At 52.4% G+C, this 25,005-nt stretch overlaps 1 protein-coding gene across 1 annotated transcript in view; it reads left to right on the plus strand.

Moving 5' to 3' along the window:
* ALX4 (ALX homeobox 4) overlaps positions 1 to 25,005 on the plus strand; it is a 46,209-nt gene that overhangs the window by 13,819 nt on the left and 7,385 nt on the right. The window contains exon 2 of the mRNA XM_014481264.2: positions 18,582 to 18,892. Within this exon, the coding sequence (XP_014336750.2) occupies positions 18,582 to 18,892 (311 nt within the window). The remainder of the gene's footprint in view (positions 1 to 18,581; positions 18,893 to 25,005) is intronic.

A 25,005-nucleotide genomic window follows, 5' to 3' on the forward strand; every position in this document is an offset into this window, starting at 1 on the left:
CTTCAGTCGTGTCTGACTCTGCAACTCTGTGGACCCGTAGCCTGCCAGGCAGCTCTGTCAATAGGATTCTCCAGGCAAGAATACTGGAGTGCGTTGCTATACTCTCTTCCAGAGGATCTTCCCGACCCAGGGAATGAACCCGAATCTCTTATGTCTCCTGTGTTGGCAGGTGGGTTCTTTACCACTACCACCACCTGGGAAACCCTGAATAATCTTATCCATCTTTATCAACCTCAGAAAACTTTAACTGGCAACCTCACAATTGATCCAGCCATAATTTTTCCCTTCTTGTCCAAGGGGAGAAAACATATTCTTGCTTTTGGGGCTTGTAAATGATTGTTTAGTTTACCATGAACACATCTGGAGGAAGAAAACCCTTGATTTTGGTGGGAAAAACATTCTCTCTAGGCCGATGTGGTCGTTCCACAGACTGAGACATTTAGTTACTTAACCAGATTCATTTAATTCAGGTATCTGTTGAGTTGGTTGTTCAGCAGGTAGTTTTTGAGTGCCAGATGTGCGGACCAGAGTTTGACAAGACTTTTTCCCTGCCTGTGATGAAGACACTGTCTAATGGTGGAGGGTGCCATGCATCCACACTTGGCAATGCTTTGTGAAAAGCAGTTGAATTATTAGGAGTAGTTCGGGGGCTTCCCTTGTGGCTCGTGAAGAGCTAGTAAAGAATCTGCCTGCAGTGCAGGAGACCTGGGTTTGATCCCTGGGTTGGGAAGATCTCCTGGAGAAGGGAAAGGCTACCCACTCCAGTATTCTGGCCTGGAGAATTCCATGGACTGTATAGTCCATGGGGTCACAAAGAGTTGGACACGACTAAGCGACTTTCACAGAAGAAGAAGGAGAGTTTGGAGGAGGGCATGGCAGGAAATCTACAAAGAGGAAGTGGTAACAGACTCGGGCCTGGAAAGGTGATTTGGGTTTCTCTGGCAGAAAGGGCCCTGACATAGCCCTGAATCACCAAGGTTAGTTTCTATATGACAGCAGACAGCAGCGCCAGTGGGAGTGGCGGTTCATTTCTGGAACGATCCCTCTCGACACTCCCCACCCCCAGATAGCTTTTGGGTGGTATGCTGGGTGGAGGACAGCGAAGGCCCCCACAGACAAAATTCTTCTGGAGCCGTTAAATATTGGTGTGCCTGCATAGGAGAGTCGTCCAGATGTTACCAAGTGTCTAAGCAGGAGCGAGGTTTTTGGAAGGAGCTCACAGCCTCTCTGACCTTTGTCAACTGGCGCATAAGCCACACTGTCTTCGATGCAGCGCTTAAAATTAGAGTCCTCCTTTCATGCCTCTACTACAAGTTGCAGCCTGGGTCAAAATGTATGTATGGAAGGGGCTTTCTTGAACATCAGCTAGCACTTTTAAATATCTATAACAAATGACAAACAAAATAGTTTCAGTGTTTCACCCCATTTATTTCTCTGTTATATGTACGTAGAAATGAGCCTTGATTGGAAGGGGACTGGGGTGGGGAGCTGCTTGGGACGGAGGTCTGTGGAATGTTCTGGGCAGCTGGAGCTGGGGAAACTTGAGCTGAAGAGCATATACCTGGGGCGGGGGCGGGGGCAGGGGGAGGATGAGACACTGCAGCTTGAGGGGCTCTTCTGCGGTCTCCTCCCGCCCTGGCCTAACTTCCCTCCAAATAATAAGTGTGTTAATCTCCCGTGGAGGATTCCCGTTGACAGACAGCGTGCTGGCTGTCAGGCAGAGGTGTGCCTTCTCGCCCTTGGCCTTACTGAGAGCCCACAAACATGCTGGGAGGTGGGTCCCCTCCCCCTTACTTTACAGATGAGGAAACCCAGTCACACAGAGGCCAAAGTCACTTTGCTAAGGCATGAGTGGCTTGGAAGCCTCCTAAACAATTTCCCTGAGAAATTTCCCCATTTCTTTGATGGGGAGAGCTGACATTTCTTCATCGTATGCACAGAGCTAGCTGTACACAGCTTCGACAGACCCCTCCAACCAGATCGCTGCCTAGAGATCTGGAGAGGCCCCAGAAACACTGCTTCCCGCGCCAGGCTGGCCGAGATGCCCCTGCCCTCTCCGCCTCCACCGCCATAATCACTGCCTCCTTCATGAAGCAGGGCTTTTGTAAGGGAGGGGCCATGCTTTCTTGGACTTTGTTTCCATCTCCTGGAGCTTTGCCCTGCACATAACTAGCGCTCCAGAAATGCTGCTGAATGAATGCATGCAGCAAGTCAGGGGCAGTTTCAGGAGTCAACCCAAGTCCGTCCTGCTCCAAGGACTCCTCATTCATTTCACCTAGAGCAGGATCTGAGCTTCTCCATCTTGCCTCCCTTGGATACAACGGTGGTATTACAGTGTCCCCAAGGGGATGCTTGGGAATGCAGATTTTCTGAAGCAGAGGAGAGAAGGAGGCTCTGAGGGATCAAGGAGATAAGGACGTGCCCAAGGCCACATGGTTCTGTAAAGGTAGAGGGGGACAAGGGGCAGGCAGACCACTGAGCTGATCTGAAATCAGAAGACAGTCCTTCCACTGACAGGCGATGTGATCACTCGGGGGTCTCCGTATCCTGCCTGAAAGAGGAGGGGTGGCCCAGGGTGGCCCCTGAGCTTTGGGGCTTCTTTTTGGGCTGAAGGGAGAATGGGGGAGGTTCCTTCCGTTTCTCTGGGAGTAGACCCAGCCTGGGCCGCTGCCCCTTCCCCTGCTGGGTCTCTGGATCCCCTCCAGCCTCTTGAGGCAGGGCTTGGGGATGAGACCTGGGCTGGGCCAGGAAGCGGGGGGCTGGGCCAGGAAGCGGGGAGCTGGGAAACCTCAGTGTCCATGAGGAGGGCTGTTCACAGGGGTAGTTAGAGTCCCTGACTGAGGTCATGACCCCAGCCCACCCCAGAGAACAGCACCAGGTGATGTCCAAGTGTTAGATCATAAATGGGGCTTCTCATGGTGACCCATGGACTTCCCTTGTAGCTCAGTTAGTAGAGAATCTGCCTGCAGTGCAGGAGATCTGGGTTCGATTCCTGAGTCGGGAAGATCCCCTGGAGAAGGAAATGGCAACCCACTCCAGTATTCTTGCCTGGAGAATCCCATGGACAGAGGAGCCCTGCAGGCTACAGTCCATGGGGTCGTAAGAGTTGGACACGACTGAGCAACTACACCACCAAAACCAGCACTCGGTGACCCCAGAGCTCTGTTGAGGTTAGTCCTCTGAGATGGAAATTTCTCCTCAGGCTCAACTGTGTCACTCAAAGACAAGACCGAGTCAGCCAGTGCCCGCCCCACCCCCCAAGACTGCCTGCCTGTGTCCAGGAGACACGTGAGAGGCCGTGGACGGGACACCAGGCTTGGAGTCGGACCATCTGGGTTCAAATCCCAGCTCTGCCCCTCCTCGCTTTGTGATCTTGAGCAAGTCAAGCTTCTCTGGACCTCAGTTTCCTCATCACGGACCTCTTAGGGATCTGAGGAGATCAGATGAGACAGTGAGTGGGTCAGAACTGCTGCAACTCAAGCAATTGTATGATTGTCTCATTGTTGTCACCAGCCCTGGGGGAGGGCCCCTGGGGCTTCTCACTTAGTAATTTAGGACCAGTTCAGCTGAAAGCTGGGTGTCCTGTTTTGCCATAAAATGTGGTTACCGGGCCTTGTCAAGGCCTCTGTAGATGTCAGTACTCAGGTCAAGTTCACATCCTTGCTAAAGCCTCTCCTGACCTTTTCAGCCAGCACCGGCCACTCTTCCCATAGAGGCTGCCTTGCCCAGGTCACAGGGCTCTTGCCGTCAGGCCGTGGTGTCGTCTGTCCCTTTGGTGAGGCCATGTCTAAAGGGAGGCCCTGGGGAGGTGCTTGGTGAATGAACAAACAAGTCAACCAAGGAATGAGTGCAATGAATAGACGCAACCCAAGCCACAGTGTCAGGGAGAAGAGAAGAGAAAAGAATCTGGGGCCTAAGCTGGGGTACGGAGGGGACCGTGGGGACTGAAGGAAGGCCGGATGAAGGCCCGCAGGGACCCTAGCCAGTAGTGGACTTTCTTTTCTTTCTCTCCAATTTTTAAAAAAAATTTAAAATACAAGTAAAAATAAAATTTACCATTATGACTGTTTTTAAGTGTACGGTCCAGTGGTATGAAGAGCATTCATAATGTTGTGCAACCATCACCACCATCCAGCCGCATAACTCTTTTCATCTTGTCAAACCGAAACCCTGTCCCCATGAAACACCAACTCCGCACCCTCCTGGGCCCCGGCCGCTGGCAGCCATTGTTCTACTTTCTGTCTCCCTGAACTCGACAGCTCCAGGGACTCATGTACGTGGAATCGTGCAGTATTTGCCTTTTTGTGACTGCTTTGTTTCATTCAACACAATGTCCTCAAGGCTCATCCGTGCTGTAGCAGGTGCCAGAATTTCCCTCCTTTCTGAGGGTGAATAATCCTCCTCTGTGTGGAGGTTCATCACCGATGAACACGGGTCATTTGCATGTGCCAGCTATTGTCGGTGGGCTTCCTTTTTAACCACTTCTCTTTGGATGCAAGGAAACCGTACCCGTTTGGACTAACTGTAAGAGAGCTGAAATTAGAATAGGCTCAAACAGTACCAAGTACTTTTAAGTCCCAAGGATAGCTTGACCTCAGCTAACAAAATACTGCCTCCTACGGCCTTAGAAGAACCGCATGTTTTAATGGGGTCTCCGGTTGCTTCTGGGGATGGAAATGAGGGTTTCCATAGGACTAGGGAGTAAACGTTTGTCCCTTGAGTTGATCTGCCTTGTGATTTTGATTTCAGCGTGCAAGCCCGTTTGTAGAAGTTGTGGATGGTGCTGGTGAGAGGGAGGCAGAGAGATTGCTTACTAGACTCTAGTCTGGGTCCTGTTTCAAACTGTAACAAATGCCGGTTTCAGAACTTGGATTCCTGGTTAAAGTGGTTTCTTCTCATTTGTCTGCATTCTTGTTCTTTTTAAAAGCTTTTCATTTGACATGTTTTCAGACACCAGGAAAAGTTAAATGTAGAATACAAAGGATTCCCAGATCCCTTTGACACTGATCCTCCATATCTTAAAGTTTTACCATATTTGCATTATTGCCCTCACTCTCTTTTGTGTTCTTTCTGTATGTATATATTAATATATATTCAGATGCACATATACATATTATTTCTTTCAGAACTGTTTGGGGGTAAGTCACAGACATAAGCCTTTTTACTTTTAAATACTTCGGTATTTAGCAGAGAATTGAATATAAATCCAGACCCAGTGTCAGGAAGAGGAAAAGAAAAAATTAGTTGAATGTAAACTGAGGGATGGAGTGACCCTGAAAGCAAGGTCCCGAGAAAAGGCCTTGGTGCACACTGGAGGTCCCAGATGTTCTATGAAGTTCTATCAGGACAGTTTCACCAGGGCCAGCACTGAAGATTGGATACATTGGGCAGATTTAGAGGCATCAGAGAGGAGGAATTTTCCTGTGGCTCCCACTTTTTTTCCCCCTTTTTCCCTGACTCTGTCTCCTGGCTGCCCTGTCCCAGCCCCACACTGGGTATCCACTCCAGGAGGGCCCAGAGGAAGATGCCCCAGGCTTGGGGTTCAAATCCTGCCTCTCAGCAGCTGTGCATTCTTAGACAAGTCCTTTACGCCCTCTGGCCTCAGTCTCTGCAGCTGTAAAATGGGCATATTTCACATGGCTGTTGTAAACAGCAGCAGTGAGAGCATGTTAGTAAACCATGAAGCTCCTGGTGTGTAGTGAGAGCCCAGGGTTGAGTCCTTTTCCTTCCTGATCCTGGGGAGCCCCCTCGATCCTCTGGCTCACAGGAAACCCCTCCCCTCAGTGTGGAGTGATGGGAAGAAGGGCCTGCAGTCCCCGCGACTGCTGAAGCTTCCCTGGGGAAGAGCCCACAGAGGAGCCAGCAACAAATCCACGAGCTGCCTGGACAGCCGACTGGGCAAAACCAGGGTCGGGTAGCCTGGGCATGGCTCACCTGTCAGTATCCGGAGGGCCAGCGATGCCCCTCAGGTCTCCACAAAGGGAAGAGATTGGGGGGAACTAATCAACTCGGGTCAGGCCGGCTGCCCAGTGGCTGGTGACGTTTAGTGGGTTCCCTCTCTCTGAGCCTCAGTTTGCCCATCTGTAAAATGAGGACGCTCAAGACGGGGACTGATACAAGTCAAGAACGTGAATACCCTCAGAGCCGGAGGAGGAAAGAGCTCTGTGGAGAAGGGCAGGGACCCTCCTCACCTAGCGCTGTGTGGAGGGCTGGGATATCAGAGACACATAGTAGGGCTGAATCACCACTTGTTTGGCCAACCCTCCGGGAGGGGGCCTGGGTCTTTAACCAAACGGAGAAGCATCTGCGGCGGGGGCCCTGGGGCCTCACTTCTGGCCCCGAGGAAGGTACTTGGGACTGCAGTGCCTCCTGGTGGCCAGTGTGAGCTACTGCAGCCTTGATCCTGACCGGCAGGATGGGGGTGCTTAGAGCCTTCACGCAGGGGCCCGCACAAACCTGCCCTGTGGGTGAGGAGAACATCCCAGTCTTGGCTTCCTGGAGAGGGCTGCACCTCCTCTGTAACCCTCCTCTCCTCTCCCTGGCAGGAGACCAGGCAGGGCTTGCTGACGTGAAGAAGCAGAAAAGCCAAAACCCTTGCCTGAGGCCATAGCAGTGTCTGGAGCTACATGAGGCTTTGGTCCTACACGACCTGCCCAGTGGCCGGCTTCTCTGAGCCCCATCACCCCACAAGGACCAAGGTCCACCCCCATGCCACAGCCACCCCACAGCAGTGTGTGCTGGGGGATCGCAGCCCCCCACCCTGCTCTGGAGCCCAGCCTCATGGTCCTGGGCCCCCTTCCTCTGGGTGCCCTTGTCGCCCTCAGCAGGGCATGCAGAGCTGCCTGGTGCTACCAAAGGCAGAAGGAGCCGGGGCCCAGTTCAGGACCCCGAAGTGCATCAGGGCAGCCCTATTCCCAACAGCTCTCGGTCGAACGGGAGGCCAGACCACACCGCTGTGCTTCAGAGTGGGGAATTCAGCCTTTAAGAGAGAAGCCCGACCCTGGGGTCAGAGAGGAAGGAGACACCTTTGCACTGAACCTTGGAAGCTCAGTAGAAACAATTCACAAAAGAAGAAGTGCAACACATTAAAGGTTAACTTCACTAGTAATACGTGCCTGTGTGTGTGTGAGCATGCTCGGCCTCAGTCACGTCCGGCTCTTTGTGGCCTCATGAACTCTAGACTGCCAGGTTCCTCTGTCCGTGGGACTTTTTTCAGCTAGAGTACTGGAGTGGGTTGCCATTTCGTCCTCCAGGAGATCTTCCCAACCCAGGGATCGAACTCATGTCACCTGCGTTGGCAGGTGGACTCTTTACCACTGAGCCTCCTGCTGCTGCTGCTAAGTCGTTTCAGTCGTGTCCGACTCTATGCGACCCCATAGACGGCAGCCCACCAGGCTTCCCCATCCCTGGGATTCTCCAGGCAAGAACACTGGATCGGGTTGCCATTTCCTTCTCCAATGCATGAAAGTGAAAAGTGAAAGTGAAGTCACTCAGTCATGTCTGACTCTAGCGACCCCATGGACTGCAGCCTACCAGGCTCCTCCTTCCATGGGATTTTTCTAGGCAAAAGCACTGGAGTGGGGTGCCATTGCCTTCTCCGGAGCCTCCTGGGAAGCCCAAATTTTTTTTTTTTTAATGTAAATTCAAATGAGATTTCACTTTTATCCATTACACTGGCAAAGCTTTTTATAAACAGTGTAATGATTGGTACTTGTCCTGAAGCAGGCAGGCATGCTGAAAAAATGGGCACATTTCTAGCAGACACACTTATCAGAGCTCTTAAGGTGTGACTGTGACCAAACTCAGTATTTCTAGTTCTTGGAACTTTTGCAAAGGTAACTGCCACAAAAATGTCAAGGGACTTAACTATAAAGGTATTCATCACAGGCCTGTTACTATTTCAAACAATCAACAGTCCGTATACCCAACAGTAAGGACTGAGGAAAGGAAATAGAGTTTGTCAGTGCAATGGAATACTATGCAGCCATTAAAAGTGATGTATTAGCAGAAGAATATAGAATAGGATGGAAAGATGTACAGGGCAGTGATAGGTTTTACAAAAGACTTTTATAAAAAATTATGTTTCCCTTTTCTGTTTATGTATTATAGTTTTCTTCTTTGGGCTTGTCTTCATATAGAACATAGATAACTGTATGTAGTGGGGGTGGGGAGGAAAGCCACGAAGCTTACAGAGGAAGATACCCAGGGAGAGTAGGAGTTAGCCAGGTGCACGAAGGGCAGAGGGCGTCCCAGCGAGAAGGATGCAAGGGTGGGGAAGCCTGAAGCCGCTCGAGCAGTGTGTTGGGGGCGTGCGGGCAGGTCAGCGGGACCGGAAGCGAGGTGGAGGGGCGGGTGTGGCAAGACGTAAGTCTGTGAGGGGGACGGTGGCCGGTCCTGCCTGGGGAATCCTGAATGCCATAGTCAGCCTGACTCGAGCATTGGCGGTTTTAGCAAAAAAAATAAATACATAAAATAAAAATCTAACAACAAAACCAGTATGTTCCATTTAATTTGAAGTTCAAATAAACAATGAATAATGTTCAGTACATTGTGTCCCTTACATACAAACGAGTTCCATTCCGAGAGCGAGTTCGTAACTTCACTTGGTTCGTAAGTCCAAGCAAGTTAGCCTAGATACCCAACGAACACAATCGGCTATACAGTACTGTATGGAAATAGGTTTATCATACTTTTCACACAAATAATATCAATACATAAAAACAAACAGAAAAAATAAAACATGTTTCATCTTCCAGTACAGTACCTTGAAAAGTGCAGTAGCACAGTGTAACAGCTGGCATAGAGGAGCTGGCCTCCAGCACACAGGCAAGAAGAGTTGCTGGCTGGAGGAGGGACAGGAGGTGGGAGACGGTAGAGCGGAAGGATCGTCAGCTATAGGAGATGGTGGGGGCCAAGCTGCAGTTTCACTCGGGTCTGACACTGAGGGAATGCACGTTCGCATCTTTGAAAGTCTGCAACTTGAAGGTTTGTTCGTAGGGGACTTACTGCATAAGTATTTCCCATGCAACATTTGGGACATGCTTTTACTTAAAAAGTGACTCCTGTTTCTCTGAAATTCTAATTTAACTGAGCACCCTGTACTCTATCTGACCATCCTGATTGGAAAAGCCTCTGATGCTGGGAAAGACTGAGGGCAGGAGGGAAAGGAGGTGGCAGAAGATGACATGGTTACGTGGCATCCCTGACTCAATGGACATGAGTTTGAGCAAACTCCGGGAGCTAGTGAAGGACAGGGAAGCCTGGTGTGCTGCAGTCCATGGAGCTGCAAAGAGTCGGACGCGATTTAGCGACTGAACAACAACAAGGAGAGCTCTGGGTTAGACAGGGTGGCCCTAGACCAGGAGTGTGCGTCTTAGACACTGTCTCCGGTTGTAGTGGAGCGTGGTGATCTGAGGGCAGAAGAACCGGTGAGGTCTGAACGTAAGCCAGAGCCCTAGGACTCTCCAGCACCCACGAGGCCTCAGAGCCGTGGGGGGCGGTGCCCAGTTTGTGAGGACTGTAGCTAGTCCCACCGCTGAAGGGGCCTTTCTCTGAAGCATCACTGCCGTTCCTCCTCTGCTTCCCGGCAGCGCTTCCCTCCACCTCCCATCACACAGCCCAGTCCCAAACCTACCGAGCCGGCACCATTCAGGATTCTAGTTGCTGCTTTCACATAGCATTTTAAAATGATGAAAGAAATTCCTGTTTATGGTAGGACAAATAAGAAAATTAAGTCAGACTAGAAACAAAAAAGCAACTAAACCCAGATACTGATATTCTTTACTTCTGGAAACTGCTAGAATTTTCTAAGAACAGACACCGCATCCTCCCCTCCCCTTTTTTCAAAATAAGTTTTACTTACTGTGACATGAACAACTTTCAGGTAATAAATGCTATTCTTGGACATCAGTTTCTTTCATCAGTGTTTATTGAACCCCTTCTGCATACCAGCCACAATACTAGGCATTAAACCAAAAGGCTAAGCCAAACAAATATATTCAGATATATTCCCTGTTTTACGGAAGGGAGAGAGAGACAATAAATGAAGGAAAAAACAAATAAATACAAAATAATAGGTGTTAAATACCAAGAGAGAAACAGTGTGTAGAATAAAGAAAGCCAGGAAGGATCTCCCATTAATGGAAACATCATCCTTTATTTGGCCAATCTCCTATTAATAAAGATTTTGCTTATTTTCAATTTTCCCGTATAATAATGCCACGAGGAACTTTCCCTCTAGTTAATCTTTGTGCCCATCCATAATTCTGTCTTTAAATCCCTAGAGGTGAGATTTTTGGGTGAAGACATACAAACATTTTACCTGCTTAGTTTTTCTTCACTATATTTAAACCCAATTTTGTATTTTCTCTATAGTTTTATATATTTTCTATTTTTTTAAGATTTTTATTTATTTTTGGCTGTGCCGGATCTTCCTTGCTGCACGAGCTTTTCTCTGTTGCGGCGTGCGGGCTTCTCACCGTGGTGGCTCCTCTGCTCGTGGAGTCCAGGCTCCAGGGCACCTTGGCTTCGGTACTTGCAGGACGTGGGCTCAGCGTTTGAGGTTCCCGGGCTCGAAGAGCGCGGGCTCAATAGTTATGTTGCAGTTTGGCAACCCACTCCAGCGTCCTTGCCTGGAAAACCCCATGGGCCGAGGAGCCTGGTTGGCTGCAGTTCATGGGGTTGCAGAGTCGAACACGACTGAGCAACTGACAGACAGACAGATGGGCTTAGCTGCTCCACAGCATGTGGGATCTTCCCAGACCAGGGATCGAGCCCGTGTCTCCTGCACTGGCAGGCAGATTCTTTACCCCTGAGCCACCAGGGAAGCCCTGTAGTTTGCATATTTTTTATTTTTTAAATAGCATGCTGAAAATTTAAACTGAGGAGCATGATTTTATGAATTTGAACACGTTCCTGTACAGATCCGTGTACTCACAATCACAGCTGGGATACAGGATCGGATAGTCCCATACACCAGCCCTTTGGGGTTAAAACCACCCCAGCCCAGCCCCAGGCCACCAGCGATCTGCTCTCTGTCCTTGGACTGTTTGTTTGTTTGTTGTTCAGTTGCTAAGTCGTGTCCAACTCTTCGTGACCTCATGGACTGTAGCCCGTCAGGCTCCTGGGTCCTCCACTGTCTCCTGGAGTTTGCTCAAATTCACGTCCACTGAGTCGGTTACCTTCCCCAGAATGGCATGCAATAAACAAGTGGAGCCAGGCACCATATACCTCTGGAGACTGGCTTCTTTTACAGACAGTAATGCTGTCTTTGAGAGTCATCCATGCCATAGTTCACATCACTAGCTTGCTCCTTTTATCTCTGAGTAGTATCCCATTGCATGGCTGTTCCATGGTTTAAAGGACATTTGGGCTGTTTCCAGTTTGAGGCGATTGTGAACAAAGCCACTATAAATATTTGCATACAGGTTTGCCCTGAAAAGAAGTGTTTGTCTCTTGAGGGCGAATGCCTAGCAGTGGGATGTCTGGCTCGAGCCATGAGAGTGTGTTTCATGGTATAAGGCACTGCTGCGCTGTTTTCCCACCACTGATGGAAGCAAGTTCCACGCCCTTCAGTTCCTTGATATCTCTGGGTATCATCCAGTTTTATTTCCATCGCTGTTGGTGTGTAGCCATATCTCATGAATATCCCTAGTAAATAATCTCTAATTGGTAATACATTGAGCTGGTTATTATATTTGTTAGTTGCTCAGCCTTGTCTGACTCTTTGGGATCCTGTGAACTGTAGCCCCCTAGGCTCCTCTGTCCATGAAATTCTCCAGGCAAGGGAATGGGGTAGCCATTCCCTTCTCCAGGGGATCTTCGCAACCCAGGGATGGAACCTGGGTCCCCTGCATTGCAGGCGGATTCTTCACCATCTGAACCACCAGATGTATATCTTCTTGGGTGAAATGTCCATTCAAATAGTTTACCCATCTACCTGCTAAGTGCCACGCTTTATTCCCATTTCACTAGTTTTCCGCTAATGTGCTTTTTACTGTTGTTCCAGGACCCTGTCCGGGAAACCACATCACATTTAGTCCTCCATGTCTCAGCCTCCTGTGACGTGTGACAGTTTCTCAGACTTGCCTTGTTTGGAGAAGCACGTTTGGGCCTTGGGTGGGTGTGTGTTGGTGGCAGGAGTGCCTACCCCACCTCGTGGGTGGCTGGCTGAGTCCCTGGCTTACCTCTCCTCTTCCGCCTGGCAGTTCCTCCCGGACAGGAACACAGTCCATCTCGGCCCGGTACGCACAGATAAGCTCCACGTGTGTTTGCTGAAAGGTCGCCCCAGCATGGGCTCCCCCTTTGGTGTATTTTATTGGGCCTGGACCTAAAACTCGGGCCATCCAAGCTGAACTCGGGACAGAGCCCAGTGGCAGATAAGGTGGGCTGGGGACGTGATCGATGGCTCACCTTTAACCTCTGCTCCCACCCCCGCACAACTGTTTGGACAGCGATGGGTTTACTCGGTGCCCTTTAAACAGCAGGAAAGGGCCTCACGCTGGCCTGTTTTCTTTAAGGAGATTGCATTGGCGCTGTGCACACTGCCACAGGGCGTGTGAGGCTGGCTCACCCGAGAACAGGGCGAGCGGTGTGTCCCCCACAAAGCAGATGTTTGGAGGAAAAATAGATATAATCAAAACCATGGAGGATAAAATTACTCCAGCCCCTTAGACAGACGCTCCATACGTCAGAGTGTGTGCACAGCTACACACACACACACACACACACACACACACACACACAACTCATGTCCAGACCCACCCATGGCTGTCTGCAGGCTCACGCTCACTCACAGACACACACAGCAGCACACATCCACTGGCACACACGCCCACTGGTGTGCCTGCTCTTGACCACACAAGCCTGCACGCTCCGCAGACCTATCCGCAGGCAACTACACATATGCTGCCCACACCCATTCACAACAGCAGGCTTGTGCTACATGCCCGAAGGCGCACATCCGTGCACAAGAAAGGGATACACGCAGAAAGGGCTCCAGCAGCCTCTCCCCAAATGGCTTCAGAAGCTCATTCTCCTTAAATCACAATCACAGAAATAATTCTCTTGAAATCACAGTCATGAAAAAAAAAAAATTAAGGTGAACTTTGGAAATCTTTCAAGGCCTTTCATGTCAAAAAAAAAAAAAAGGTTAGACTAGGTTGGAGCAACACCCTAGGATTCAACCAGGATGAGTAGATAGAAGCTAAGGGGCTTCCCTGGTGGCTCGGACAGTAAAGAATCCACCAGAAATGCAGGAGACTTGGGTTAGATCCTTGGGTCGGGAAGGTCCCTGGAGGAGGGAATGGGAACCCACTCCAGTATTCTTGCCTAGGGAATTCCATGGACAGAGGACTCTGGTGGGCTACAGTCCATGGGGTTGCAAAGAGTCAGACATGACTGAGTGACAAAGCATGCACGCAAGAGAATGAAGAAAGGTACCCCGTTTCTTGTAGCTCTTAAAATCCAACAGCCAAGGCTGTCCGGCACAGACCAGTTGGCCCTCAGAAGAGGCGAGGCCTCCTCCCCAGGAGGAGAACAGGCAGAGGCTCAAGGGTGTCTGTGACTCCTGATGAACAGTAAGCCTTGAACCAAACGCCGCCCACTCATCAGAAGTGGTCATGGGAGTCTCTGAAGGGTGTGCATCCCTCCCCGGGGGGCAGGCACTCTGGATTCTCGACGTTCTGTGCACAATACATGATTCCTCTGGGTAGTCTGGGATGTATTTCCAGATCAAGACATTCCGGGGGAAGCTGCAGCTCGCGAGGACATTGTCTTGGGCCCCCAAAGCCTGGGACAAAGCCCGCCCAGGGGTCCCTTCCCGCTCTGGACGGGGCCAGAGACCATGAGGGGCTGCTCCAGGGAGGATGGGGGGAAGCCAGCCGGGCAGGCAGGTGGCCTGGTCCTAGTGAGGTCTGTCGTTCAGCTTCATGCCAGCAGCGGATGCCATGTGGCCTCAAGAAGGCGCGCCCGGCAAAGGGGTTAGCTGGGGCCTTTCCTGTCTCCTGGTGTGGCAGTGCAGTAAATGCAGAGCTGGTTCCTGGCAGATCCTGGACTGGGTTTCTGGAAACGTCAGTTCCAGAGCCCCCATTTGGTGCTCCTGCGTGGCCTCCCCCAGCGTGTCCCCCTTGCTCACTGCGTGGAGACATCATCTGTGTCTGCCTGTCCTTCCTCCTCCTGCCTCCTTTCGGTCTGCCCGCTTCCCCTCTTGTCGTTCGGTGATCTCACCTCCTCCTCCTGTTTCAGCTGTCAGTTCCGATGGAGGCACTACCCACTGCATGCCTCTCTTTCATGCACCCTCACCAGCTTTCTCCATTGTCTCCGAGGATGTGTTTGTTCAGCAGACGTCTCTGCACGTACCCTGTAGGTCCTGCCAGTGAGTACACAGAGGTAGCTGGACAGGGTGAGAGCTCGATAATGTTTGTATTGGCCATTGATTCCTCGGTAACCTCCTGCCTGCCCCATCCTGGGCTGAGCAGGGACAAATGGCCCAAGGTTCCAGCCCTCAGGGAACTGGTTCCCTGAGGAGAAGCTGGACCTTCAGGGTTTGATTAAAACATAGGCAGCAACTAGATGGAGGGGGTCTGTATGATTGCCGCAGTCTGGGAAGGCTTCCTGGAGGAGCTGGTGCTTGACTGGACCTTGGAGGTCAGCTGGAAAAAAGGGGCGTTCCAGGCAGGTGGACAGAGGAGGAGGTGAGGGAGAGCAAGGAGCTCAGCGGTTTCCTTTGTTCAGGAGTGAGTCAGCCTGAGTCTCAGGCCCTCTGTTTTCAGCGGCCGTCTTGTTGAGGAGGGCCTTACGGAGCAAGCTGGATCTTGACCAGGCCCAGGTCTCGGGCCATGGTGCCAAGTCTCTACCCAGCCTCTCTGGATCCTCTAGTTGGAGAGCGATCTGCTGGCTTTGCCCAGAGCCCAGCACCACCACCCATCCCATCCCTGGCATTCACCTGTCTCACACGGGCCTGTTAAACTCAGGGCCTCCTACAGAACAGCAGTGAGAGCTGTATTTATTCAGGAGGATGGGACACTCAGAGGCATGGTAGCCATCTCCAGATGTCCGCAGGGCTGCCTTGGGGAAGGCCCATGGAGGTTTGGAACCCATGCCAATGAGCCAGACCGCAGGAATCAGACACAGGCTGGACCTTTGGACAGACGGTCCAGTGGTCCTGGGGGGCGATGAGCTCCGTCACCAAAGCTTGAGTGACAGCACTGGGTGCAGATGCTTATAGGGTGGCAGGAGGTGGGAACTGATGCCCCCAAGCCTGGCACTTTAGGGATGAGTACCTTGGCTTGTCATTCTAATGGGTTGGGTCAGAACCTTGGGGAATTTTCCTTTGCTGTCTCAATTAGGGGCCAAGCCTCAGAACCTAAAGTGAAGTCAGTGAAGTCACTCAGTCGTGTCCGACTCTTTGCAACCCCATGGCCTATAGCCTACCAGGCTGCTCTATCCATGAAATTTTCCAAGCAAGAGTACTAGAGTGGGCTACCATTTCCTTCTCCAAGGGATCTTCCCAACCCAGGGATCGAACCTGGGTCTCCTGCATTACAGACAGACGCTTTACCGCCTAAGCCACCTAAAGCAAGAATAATCAAGACTTGAGATTTGGAAGGTTTCGTCCCTCTTCGAGGGCCAGAGAGGCCTCGGTTTGCCAGAATCCCTTCCGTCTTGAAATCTTGAAGCCTTTCTAGTTAGCTGACGTTTGCCTGGACAGATATGCCCCCAGCCTCTCCCCACTCCAGGTCCCAAGGGGAAGGTCCCACTGGAGACTGAGGCGGGAGGGCTGCCCTACAGGGCCGAGATGCCATTCCTGCCTGCTCTCCCCACTGCGGACAGGGCTTGCCTGCTCCCATCGGCACGGGAGGCTCTGGCACTTGGAAGGCGTCCTCTGAGGTCACAGGCAGATTTTGGGAGAGCTGGGATGAAGCAGATCTCCGCACCTTGGGCCTGGGGTCTCCCATGCTGCGCCCCACACCATGCTGTCCCCCCATGCCTACCCTTTCAGTGGGTGGATGGAAGTGGGGAAGCTTCTCTACTTGGACGACTGGGTGTTCAGCCAGCTCCACCCGCAGTGAGCCTAGAACCAGCTCAGCGGGGGTGGGCTTCTCCCAGGGGCCACATCCTCACTCTCTCATCCTCGGGGACTGGTTCTCTGCCTCCTTGATGCGCAGACCACACCTCTTGATTACGTGAGGCCCTGGGGATTCCTTCTGGTTTTCCCTCTTTCCCTGGGAAAGGCCCCAAGACCACGGGGTAGAAGAGAAGGACTGACCCAGAGCTGAGAGGCTGCACCCTGTCCCTATTGGCACATTTCTTACTCTGTCTGGCTTCCGTTTCCCCTGAATTAACACAAGGAGTTTAGTCCCTACCGTCCCTTGATATTTATAACATGGAGTTTCCCCTGCTCGGCCCAGCCCCTTTTGCTGTGTGGGGTGGTCCTGAGCCCAGGCTGGATGCCAGAGGATACGGGAAGGGTCCTTGGGGTCATGGGATGGGGTCTGGGCAGCAGGGCTTGGGCAGAAGGGGCAGGGGCTGCAGCCACTGCCTGCTCCCCGAGTCTGGCCTCCAGGAGGTTGCATAACAGAGATGTTTATTTTTGGTGAGACTGGGTGGGATTTCTTCTCTTTAAAAAAAAAAAAAAACCAAAACATAAAACGTATTTGTCTGCCAGGAAGATAAATATCTTTGCTGAAAGCTCTCAGCCCAGCTGCCAGCTGCAGTTTGCATGACGCTGTCACCAAAGCCGTGGCAGTCTGCGTGTGCCTGGACTCACATGGGTGTCATCCGTGGTGCCCAAGGGCCGGCCCCCCAGCCTGCTGGCACCCATGCTGCCAGTGGCCCTCAGGAACAGCCTCCTGAAGCTGCTTCCAGGCCCACTCTGAGCATTCACCTCCACTCCCTTTCCTCACCGCCTTGGGCAGCCTGTCCCTCTCAGCCCCCAGCAATAAGAGAGCCCCTAGTAAACACAGAGTGCCAGGGAGGAGGACGGATCCGAAGCTTCGGCCCCAGGATCTGGTCAGGATCAAGGGACCGGGGCTAGAGCCACCGTCCTGACACCTAACACCTGGGGCTCAGATCTATTCCCAGAGGAGGAGACCAAAAGGCAGAATGGTGGAAGCCCATACAGACCACAAATGCTTGTTATGATCAGAGCTTTCACACATGAAAAGTTTTATCCAATGCTCCCCACACATGTCTTATTATCCCGTATGTTATTTCACTCTATAAAAGTCAGAGTCCCCAGTGGAATTTGGCTCAGAGAGGGACTCGCACCCCATCCGCACCCACTCCTGGGCTGGGGGACTCCAGGGAGGGCCTGCCCACTGGGAGGACTCTTCCAGGGCTAGACTCTTCTGCTGCTCACAAGTCTAGACCAGAACAGGGAGCAACTTTACCTGTAAGACGTTTTAATCCCACAGCTACCCTTTGAAAGAAAAGAAGGAAAGAAAGAAAGTGAAGTCGCTCAGTCGTGTCCGACTCTTTGCGACCCCATGGACTGTAGCCCACCAGGCTCCTCCGTCCATGGGAATTCTCCAAGCAAGAATACTGGAGTGGGTTGCCATTTCCTTCTCCAGGAGATCTTCCCGACCCAGGGATTGAACCCAGGTCTCCCACATTGTAGGCAGACGCTTTACCGTCTGAGCCACCAGGGAAGTCCCTGTGAGGGAGATCCAAGTATCTGTGCCCTCATTTCATAGAGGGGGAAACTGAGGCACAGAGAGGCTCAGCGAAAGGTCCAAGCACACAGCTCAGGAGTCAGACACGGGGGGGACTCACACCCTGAGGCCAGTTGCAGGGCCTGTCCCTAACCTCCGCCCTGGGGCGAGTGTGTCTGCCCAGGGCACTGATGGGGCTATCTGAACGAGGATGAGCTCGCCCTCCCTGCCCTCCCTCTGTCTCCTCACCTTGACCTGCACTGGATAACTGGTCCTTGCCAGCTCTGAGCGTCCAGGAATCAGCCGGCAGAGTCCCGTTCTGCTAGACAGCGGTGACTGTGGGCCCCGGGGCCATGAGCTTTGTGTAAATCTGCTGGGCCTCCCAGCTCAGCATCCTGGGCATGTCACGGGGAGGACCCCCTATTTCCTTAGTAAACACAGCCCCCACCTGGAGGGGGCAGGGTGCTGAACCCCAAACAGAATCAGGCCAGGCAAGGAGGAGCCTCTCCTTCTCACCCTAAGGCCAGTTGGGCCAGACATGGCTGCTGGCTGAGCTTTTGAGTCTGAAGGACTGAGACAACATCCTCAACACCCAAAGGAGAAGTTCTGGCAAGGGGAGTCCTAGAGGGAGGAGCCCCGGGTCAGTGGGGGTGGAGGGTAAATGTTATAGAGGTCAGATTGGCTGGCCCAGAGTCACAGGACACGGTGCTAAAAGGGGCCCATGCTGACGTAACGGCGAAGAGGCTCAGAGAGGGAAAGAAACTTAGCCAAGGTCACAAAGCACGTTAATGACATTAGAACCCAGGCCTCCAGACCTTGCATCCCATGCTTCCCCGAGAAGGGAAAAGCAGGGAATGGCTCCCCCGTCCCTCCTACCTCTCGAGCTGGGTTCAGCCGTTGCTTTTTTGACTTTGTTTCCTCCCCCTTCAGCCAAAGAGAGCTCCCTGGGCGAGCCAGAGTTGCCACCCGACTCTGACACGGTGGGGATGGACAGCAGCTACCTCAGTGTGAAGGAAGCTGGGGTGAAGGGGCCCCAGGACCGGGCCAGCGCCGACCTCCCCAGCCCAATGGAGAAGGCCGACTCGGAGAGCAACAAGGGCAAGAAGCGGCGGAACAGAACCACCTTCACCAGCTACCAGTTGGAGGAGCTGGAGAAGGTCTTCCAGAAGACCCACTACCCCGATGTGTACGCGCGGGAGCAGCTGGCCATGAGGACCGACCTCACCGAGGCCCGCGTGCAGGTCAGTGAGGGTGCCGGGGAAGGCGGGGAGAGCGGGGCTGGCCCCTTCCGCCGGTGGCCCGAGACAGGGCCGCTTGCCCATCCCCAGGCGCACCAGGGCTTTCTTCACCTCAGCTCAAGGAGCTCGCCCCTCACGCCCCTGCTGTAACCAGAGCAGGTCTGCTTTTGTTCACGTTCCCCATCCTGCTTCATGCTCTGGTTGGCAGGGGCTAGGGCGGGGCTCCCAGGGAAGGGGCAGGCAGCCCGTCAGCTATGCTTCTGAGTTCTGTGTGGTGTGTGAGTCCAGGCTCTCTCGTGAAGGAGGTGATGATGATGAGGGGTCTCTGCTCTGGAAGGCCTACCTCTTAGAAAGGAAACAGGATGAACTTACAAGACATCCATGGCACCCCATGGGCAGAAACCAAGACAATCCAACTCTTCTCTTTGCCCAAGCTGGCTGCCTCCTCCTCTATCTTTCAGGTCCCAGCTCAGTATGCCTCCTCTGAGAAGTCTTCCCAATCACCATGACTACTGCCCCCTACCATCACCCGACAACCAAAACACTAATCCCAGCACAGGCCAGCAGAGTCCACCATAGCTCAGCACAACACAACACACCATAACCTAACCCGACACAGCTCAGCACAACACAACACCCCGCAACCTAACCCAACACAGCTCAGCACAACACAACACCCCATAACCTAACCCAGCACAGCTCAGCACAACCCAACACCCCGCAACCTAACCCAACACAGCTCAGCACAACACAACACACCATAACCTAACCCAGCACAGCTCAGCACAACACAACACCCCGCAACCTAACCCAACACAGCTCAGCACAACACAACACACCATAACCTAACCCAACACAGCTCAGTACAACACAACACCCTGCAACCTAACCCAACACAGCTCAGCACGGCCCAGCACAGCCCAGCACAGACAAGCATAGCCTAAATCAACACAGCTCAACTCAACAGAGTCCAGCACACCCAACACAGCTCAGCACAACACAAACAACTCAAGTCAACACAGCTCAGCTTAACAGAACCCAGCACAGCTCAATACAGGCCAGCAGAACCCAACACAACACAACATAGTCTAAACCAACACAGCCCAACACAACACATACAACCCATCATAACCAAAATCAACACATAACTCAAAAGACTTCAATACAACCCAACACAGCTCAACACAGCCCAACATAGCCCAACACAACACAACATAACCCAAATCAGCACAGCTCGACTCAACAGAGCCCAAAACAGCCCAACACAACACATACAACCCATCATAACCAAAATCAACACATAACTCAACAGAGTTCAACACAGCCCAACACAGCTCAACACAACACAACACAACACAACATAACCCAAATCAGCACAGCTCGACTCAACAGAACCCAACACAACCCAACACAACCAACATAACCCAAACTAACAGCTCAACCCAACACAATACAACAGAACCCAGCACAGCTCAACTGAACCCAGCAGAACCCAACCCAGTGCAACTCAACACAGCCAATCACAACCCAAACCAACACAGCTCAACTCAATAGAACTCAGCACAACCCAAAACAATTCAGTGCACCACAGTGGAACCCCATACAGCTCAACCCAACCCAACACAACTCAACCTAACACAACACAAACAAACCAGGTCACCTTCTACCAGTTGTGCTATTTTATCTTAGAATTTATGATTGGCTTAAATTATGTCATCTGTTTGTCTCATCTCACTAGAATATGATGAGGGCAGGTACGGTCTGATTCTTCATCACTATAATTCCCACCAATTAGAGAAGGCTGAACTAAGGTCAGAAAAGGCAAAAAATAAATATATGTGGACCAACTGACCTCCTTTGTCCAGAGAGGTATGTCTCCCCTCCCTGCATGAAATTGTAACAAAGGAAAAACCAGAGAGGATGCAAAGTCCTCTAAGCACCCCAACCATAGATGACAAGATAAAGCTCAGGCTTCAGCGTAACACTAAATGAACGCCACGTTCGGCCTGCCTTCCCAGCCCAAATCATGTTGAAATAGCAAATCAAGTGTTTGCAGATAACAGTGTTTCCCTCTCCCGTGGGCTATAGAAATCAACAGCTTAAGAGCAAAGAGGAGTCTTTTTAAAAAAGCAGCAAGCTCAGCTGGGGTCCTTTCGGTGCCAGGACTGAGAGCCCTGTTACTCAGCAGACCCCAAGGGTGCCCCTTCTCGCCTTTTTTCACTAAAGAATCTTCTGCAGAGTATTCTGAAGTGAAGTGAAAGTCGCTCAGTTACGCCTGACTCTTGTGACACCATGGACTGTAGCCTGCCAGGATCCTCTGTCCGTGGAATTCTCCAGGCAAGAATTCTAGAGTGGGTAGCCATTCCCTTCTCCAGTGGATTGTTTCAACCCAGGGATCAAACCCAGGTTTCCCACACTGCAGGAGGACTCGTTACCACCTAAGCTACCAGGAAAGTAGAGTTCCTAAAGTGAAAAATCTCTCAGTTGTGTCCGACTCTTCGAGACCCCTTGAACTGTAGCCTGCCAGGCTTCTCTGTCTGTGGTTCTTCCAGGCAAGAATACTGGAGTGAGTAGTCAGTTTCCTTCTCCAGGGGATCTTCCCAACCCAGGGATCGAACCCAAGTCTTCCGCATTGCAGGCCAAGTTGTTATCATCTGAGCCACCAGGGAACCCCTACGGTGTCAATAAAAGGCTCACCAGTCTTTGTTTAACAAGGCAGAGACATTTGTATTAATAGCATGGTCCAGAAACGAGATCATCTAAAACGGCTAAAGTGTAAAAGAGACTGGTAGTTGCCAGTGAATACACAGCCATCCAGAAACGCCAGGGGACTCTGAACGGTCAGCTCATTTATTCATAAATTCCCCAAAGCAAGCTTCCCACCTTATTCCTCTCCAGCTCACAGTGAGTGTTTGGGGAAGGAAGACAGGCAGCTGAGGCCTCACTGTGGTTCCAGAAACCTTCTCACACCCACTGTCTCACCTGAGACTTCTGGTACCCCAGACTCTGGACAGGAACCCCAGCCTCTGGCCTCAGCTTAGCCAGTGGATTTGAGAGGAGCGTAAGGAGTCGGTGGAGAGAGAGCAGCTGGCTATGGGATGTTCCTGTAGGTGCTGTGTTGATGCAAAATGAACTGTCCGTTTTCTGTGAGGTATACACATGTACACCTGTGTGCACACATGTGTGTCCCTAACAAATGGACAGGAGTGCCCAGAAGTAGAATTCGCTTAGCATTGATAGGATGATCCTTCTGGTACCACACACGAAATGACGCCAGAGCATGTTTAACATTCTTCAGGCACCACAATACAGCTCAGGAGTGTTCTCTCTACACACACACACATTTATGCCTACTTCCAAAAAGGAGCTGGGGCAGCTTACACTTAAAAGATTTATCTTCATCCTCGAACAATAACAGTGTCATGAAATGGGAAGGTAATTATGTCAAAGACCTAGGCTAAGCTAAGGATCCTAGATTTCACTGAGCGCAAATTTCAATGCTGAGCTTCCCAGCCGCCAAAGCGAAAAGGGGAACTGTGATGTGCTGCCTGTCTTATCATCTCAGGGGGAGACGGCAGAATTCTAGAAGGCTAGTGCTGGAGAGGACCACCTCGTTCTCTCATTCGCTATCGAGGAGGAAGAGACCCAGAGGCAGGAAACCATCACCTGTGACCAGGTGACTCAGGAAAGGTGATGGGGTGGCCGTGCTGAGAATAGAATGAGGGACCCTGAGTTCCAGCCCTTTCCAGTGCTTTTCCTGTAGTTTGCCTCACCAGGAACATGTGCCTAATTGTTCTGAGACTTTACTTTGTATAAAGGCAGCAGGGTTGGTGGGATTGGCAGGTGCGTCAGACCTCTGGGTTGCGCCTGGCAGTGCCCTGGAGATGGGGGGAGGTGGGGATGGAACCCCCTGCTTGCCTCTGATGAGTTTGTTGGGGGCCCATACTCAGCTGATGGGAAGCCAGGTGCCCGGCACAGAGTGACGGTGGGGACAGGGACGGGGGCCCCCCCCACCCCCGAGATGGACCTTTCCTGGGAAGAAACCCGGAGTTTGGAGCCGCTCCAGGGGGCTGCAGGGGCCTCTTCTGTGCTGTCTGGGATTCCAATCTACGCAGCTGTGTCTGAAGACAATAAGGCAGAGGCCTCCCCGCCCTGAGCCACCCCGCCCTGGCCCCAGATGGGCTGCGGTTAGCAGGGGCCTCCGCCAAGACAGTTGGTTCCTTGGGGAGAGGCCCGTGCTGAGCGGGTCCAGGCCAGGGTGGGCCAGGAGCGGGGTGGTCCTGGGCTGCTGTGACGCACTGAAGGGAAGGCTGGGGCCTCTGGGTCCCTTCTCTTGCCCAGGGTTGCCCAGTGGAGACAAGCCTACGGGCTGCAGAGCCTGAGGCCCAGGGCATCTAGGGGCGCAGCTGTCAGCACCCCAGGCTCCAAGGGTCAGAAATGGGAGGATGCTCTAAGCCTTGGGGGCCCATGAATGTGAGCACAGATGGGGCCCGGGAGGATACCCCTGCCACCACCCAAGTTTATGCATGATGAGAGTGAAGACCAGGAAGCTAATGGAGCTTAAGCCTTATCTGGGCAGAAAAGCTCCAGCCTTGTCTGCAGGGTGAGGCCCCAGGGAGGAAGGGGCTGGAGGTGGGCAGTTCTGTTCCCCCCAGCCTGCTCCCCACAGCCGTGCCGCCTCCCACGATCTCCATCTTAACCTGCAAAGAAACCCCTCTGCCTGACCCTCTTCACTCCCTTCCCAAAGGCCGAGCGCTCTCAGCTGCCTCTCCCCCAGCTCATCTGTCTTCCCAGATAACCCAGGTCGCCCCTCTACCCCGCTCCGCCCCGCCCGCCGGCATTCCATCTCCCGTCCCCCTTTCCCACCACCCCTGCTCTGCTCCTCCCCACACCCCCAGGCCCCCTTTGCCAGCCCTGTGTGTCCCCACTGTAGGACCTGAGTCTACAGAGACTCAAGGGGGCGGCCCCCACCACAGTGGCAACCTCACTTTTTTCTAGGCTTCTCCTCAGCCCTGAAGAAAGCAGTCCAGTCGTATATCTAGATGCTTCCAGTGGGCTTCTCCCCTCCCCCTGGCCTCCCCTCCTGCCCAGAAAACCCTGGGAGGCTGAGGAAGGAGCGGAAAGACTGAGCTAAGCCTGCAGGAAATTAAACATGAAATGAAAACAAGCGCCTCTGATTCATTCTCTCATCCTGCCCCCAGTCCCCCATTCCAGGCCACTGATAAAGGGGGATCCCATTTCAGCGTCCCGGAGAGGAGACCCGATCCGCCCTTGGCTCCCAGTGGGCGGCCTGGGCCTGGACCCCAGGAGCCCTGGGAGGAAAGGGGGGCCCCCCGGGAGGCTCTGGGACAGCGGCTGAGGCCCCAGCCCGGGAGGGGATCAGCTCCGGGGAGGGGACACAGGAGAGCTGATTCTCCCGCACAAGATGGGGAACAGTGATGCTGAAAGAAATGCCGGCCGCTTGGGGGTGTGTGTGCGTGTGCGTGTGTGTGATGCTCGTGCTTATGTACTGGCTGGGAAGGCGCAGTCTCACCCTCCCTTGGGGGTGTTTGGGTATGTGTGTGGTGTGTGTATGTGTGTTGTGTGTGTTGTGTGTATGTGTGGTGTGTGTGTGTGTGTGTGTGATGCTTGTATACTGGCTGGGAAGGTACAGTCTCACCCTCTCTTGGGTGGGTGTGTGTGTGTGTGTGTGTGTGTGTGTGTGTGTGTGTGTGTGTGTGTGTGTGTGTATATAATGCTTGTATACTGGCTGAGAAGGTGCAGTCTCACCCTCCCTTGGGGGTGTTTGGGTGTGTGTGTGTGTGTTATGTGTATGTGTGTTGTGTGTGTGTATGTTGTGTGTGTATGTGTGTTGTGTGTGTTGTGTGTATGTGTGTTGTGTGTGTGTTGTGTATGTGTTTTGTGTGTGTTGTGTGTGTGTGCTGTGTTTGTGTGCCGTGTGTGTGTGCTGTGTATGTGTGGTGTGTGTGGTGTATGTATGTGTGTGTATGTGTGTTGTGTGTATGTGTGGTGTGTGTGTGTGTGTGATGCTTGTATACTGGCTGGGAAGGTGCAGTCTCACCCTCTCTTGGGGGTGTGTGTGTGTGTGTGTGTGTGTTGTGTGTATGTGTGGTGTG

The sequence above is a fragment of the Bos mutus genome, chromosome 15 (assembly GCF_027580195.1).
Source record: "Bos mutus isolate GX-2022 chromosome 15, NWIPB_WYAK_1.1, whole genome shotgun sequence".
NCBI classification, from domain to species: domain Eukaryota; kingdom Metazoa; phylum Chordata; class Mammalia; order Artiodactyla; family Bovidae; genus Bos; species Bos mutus.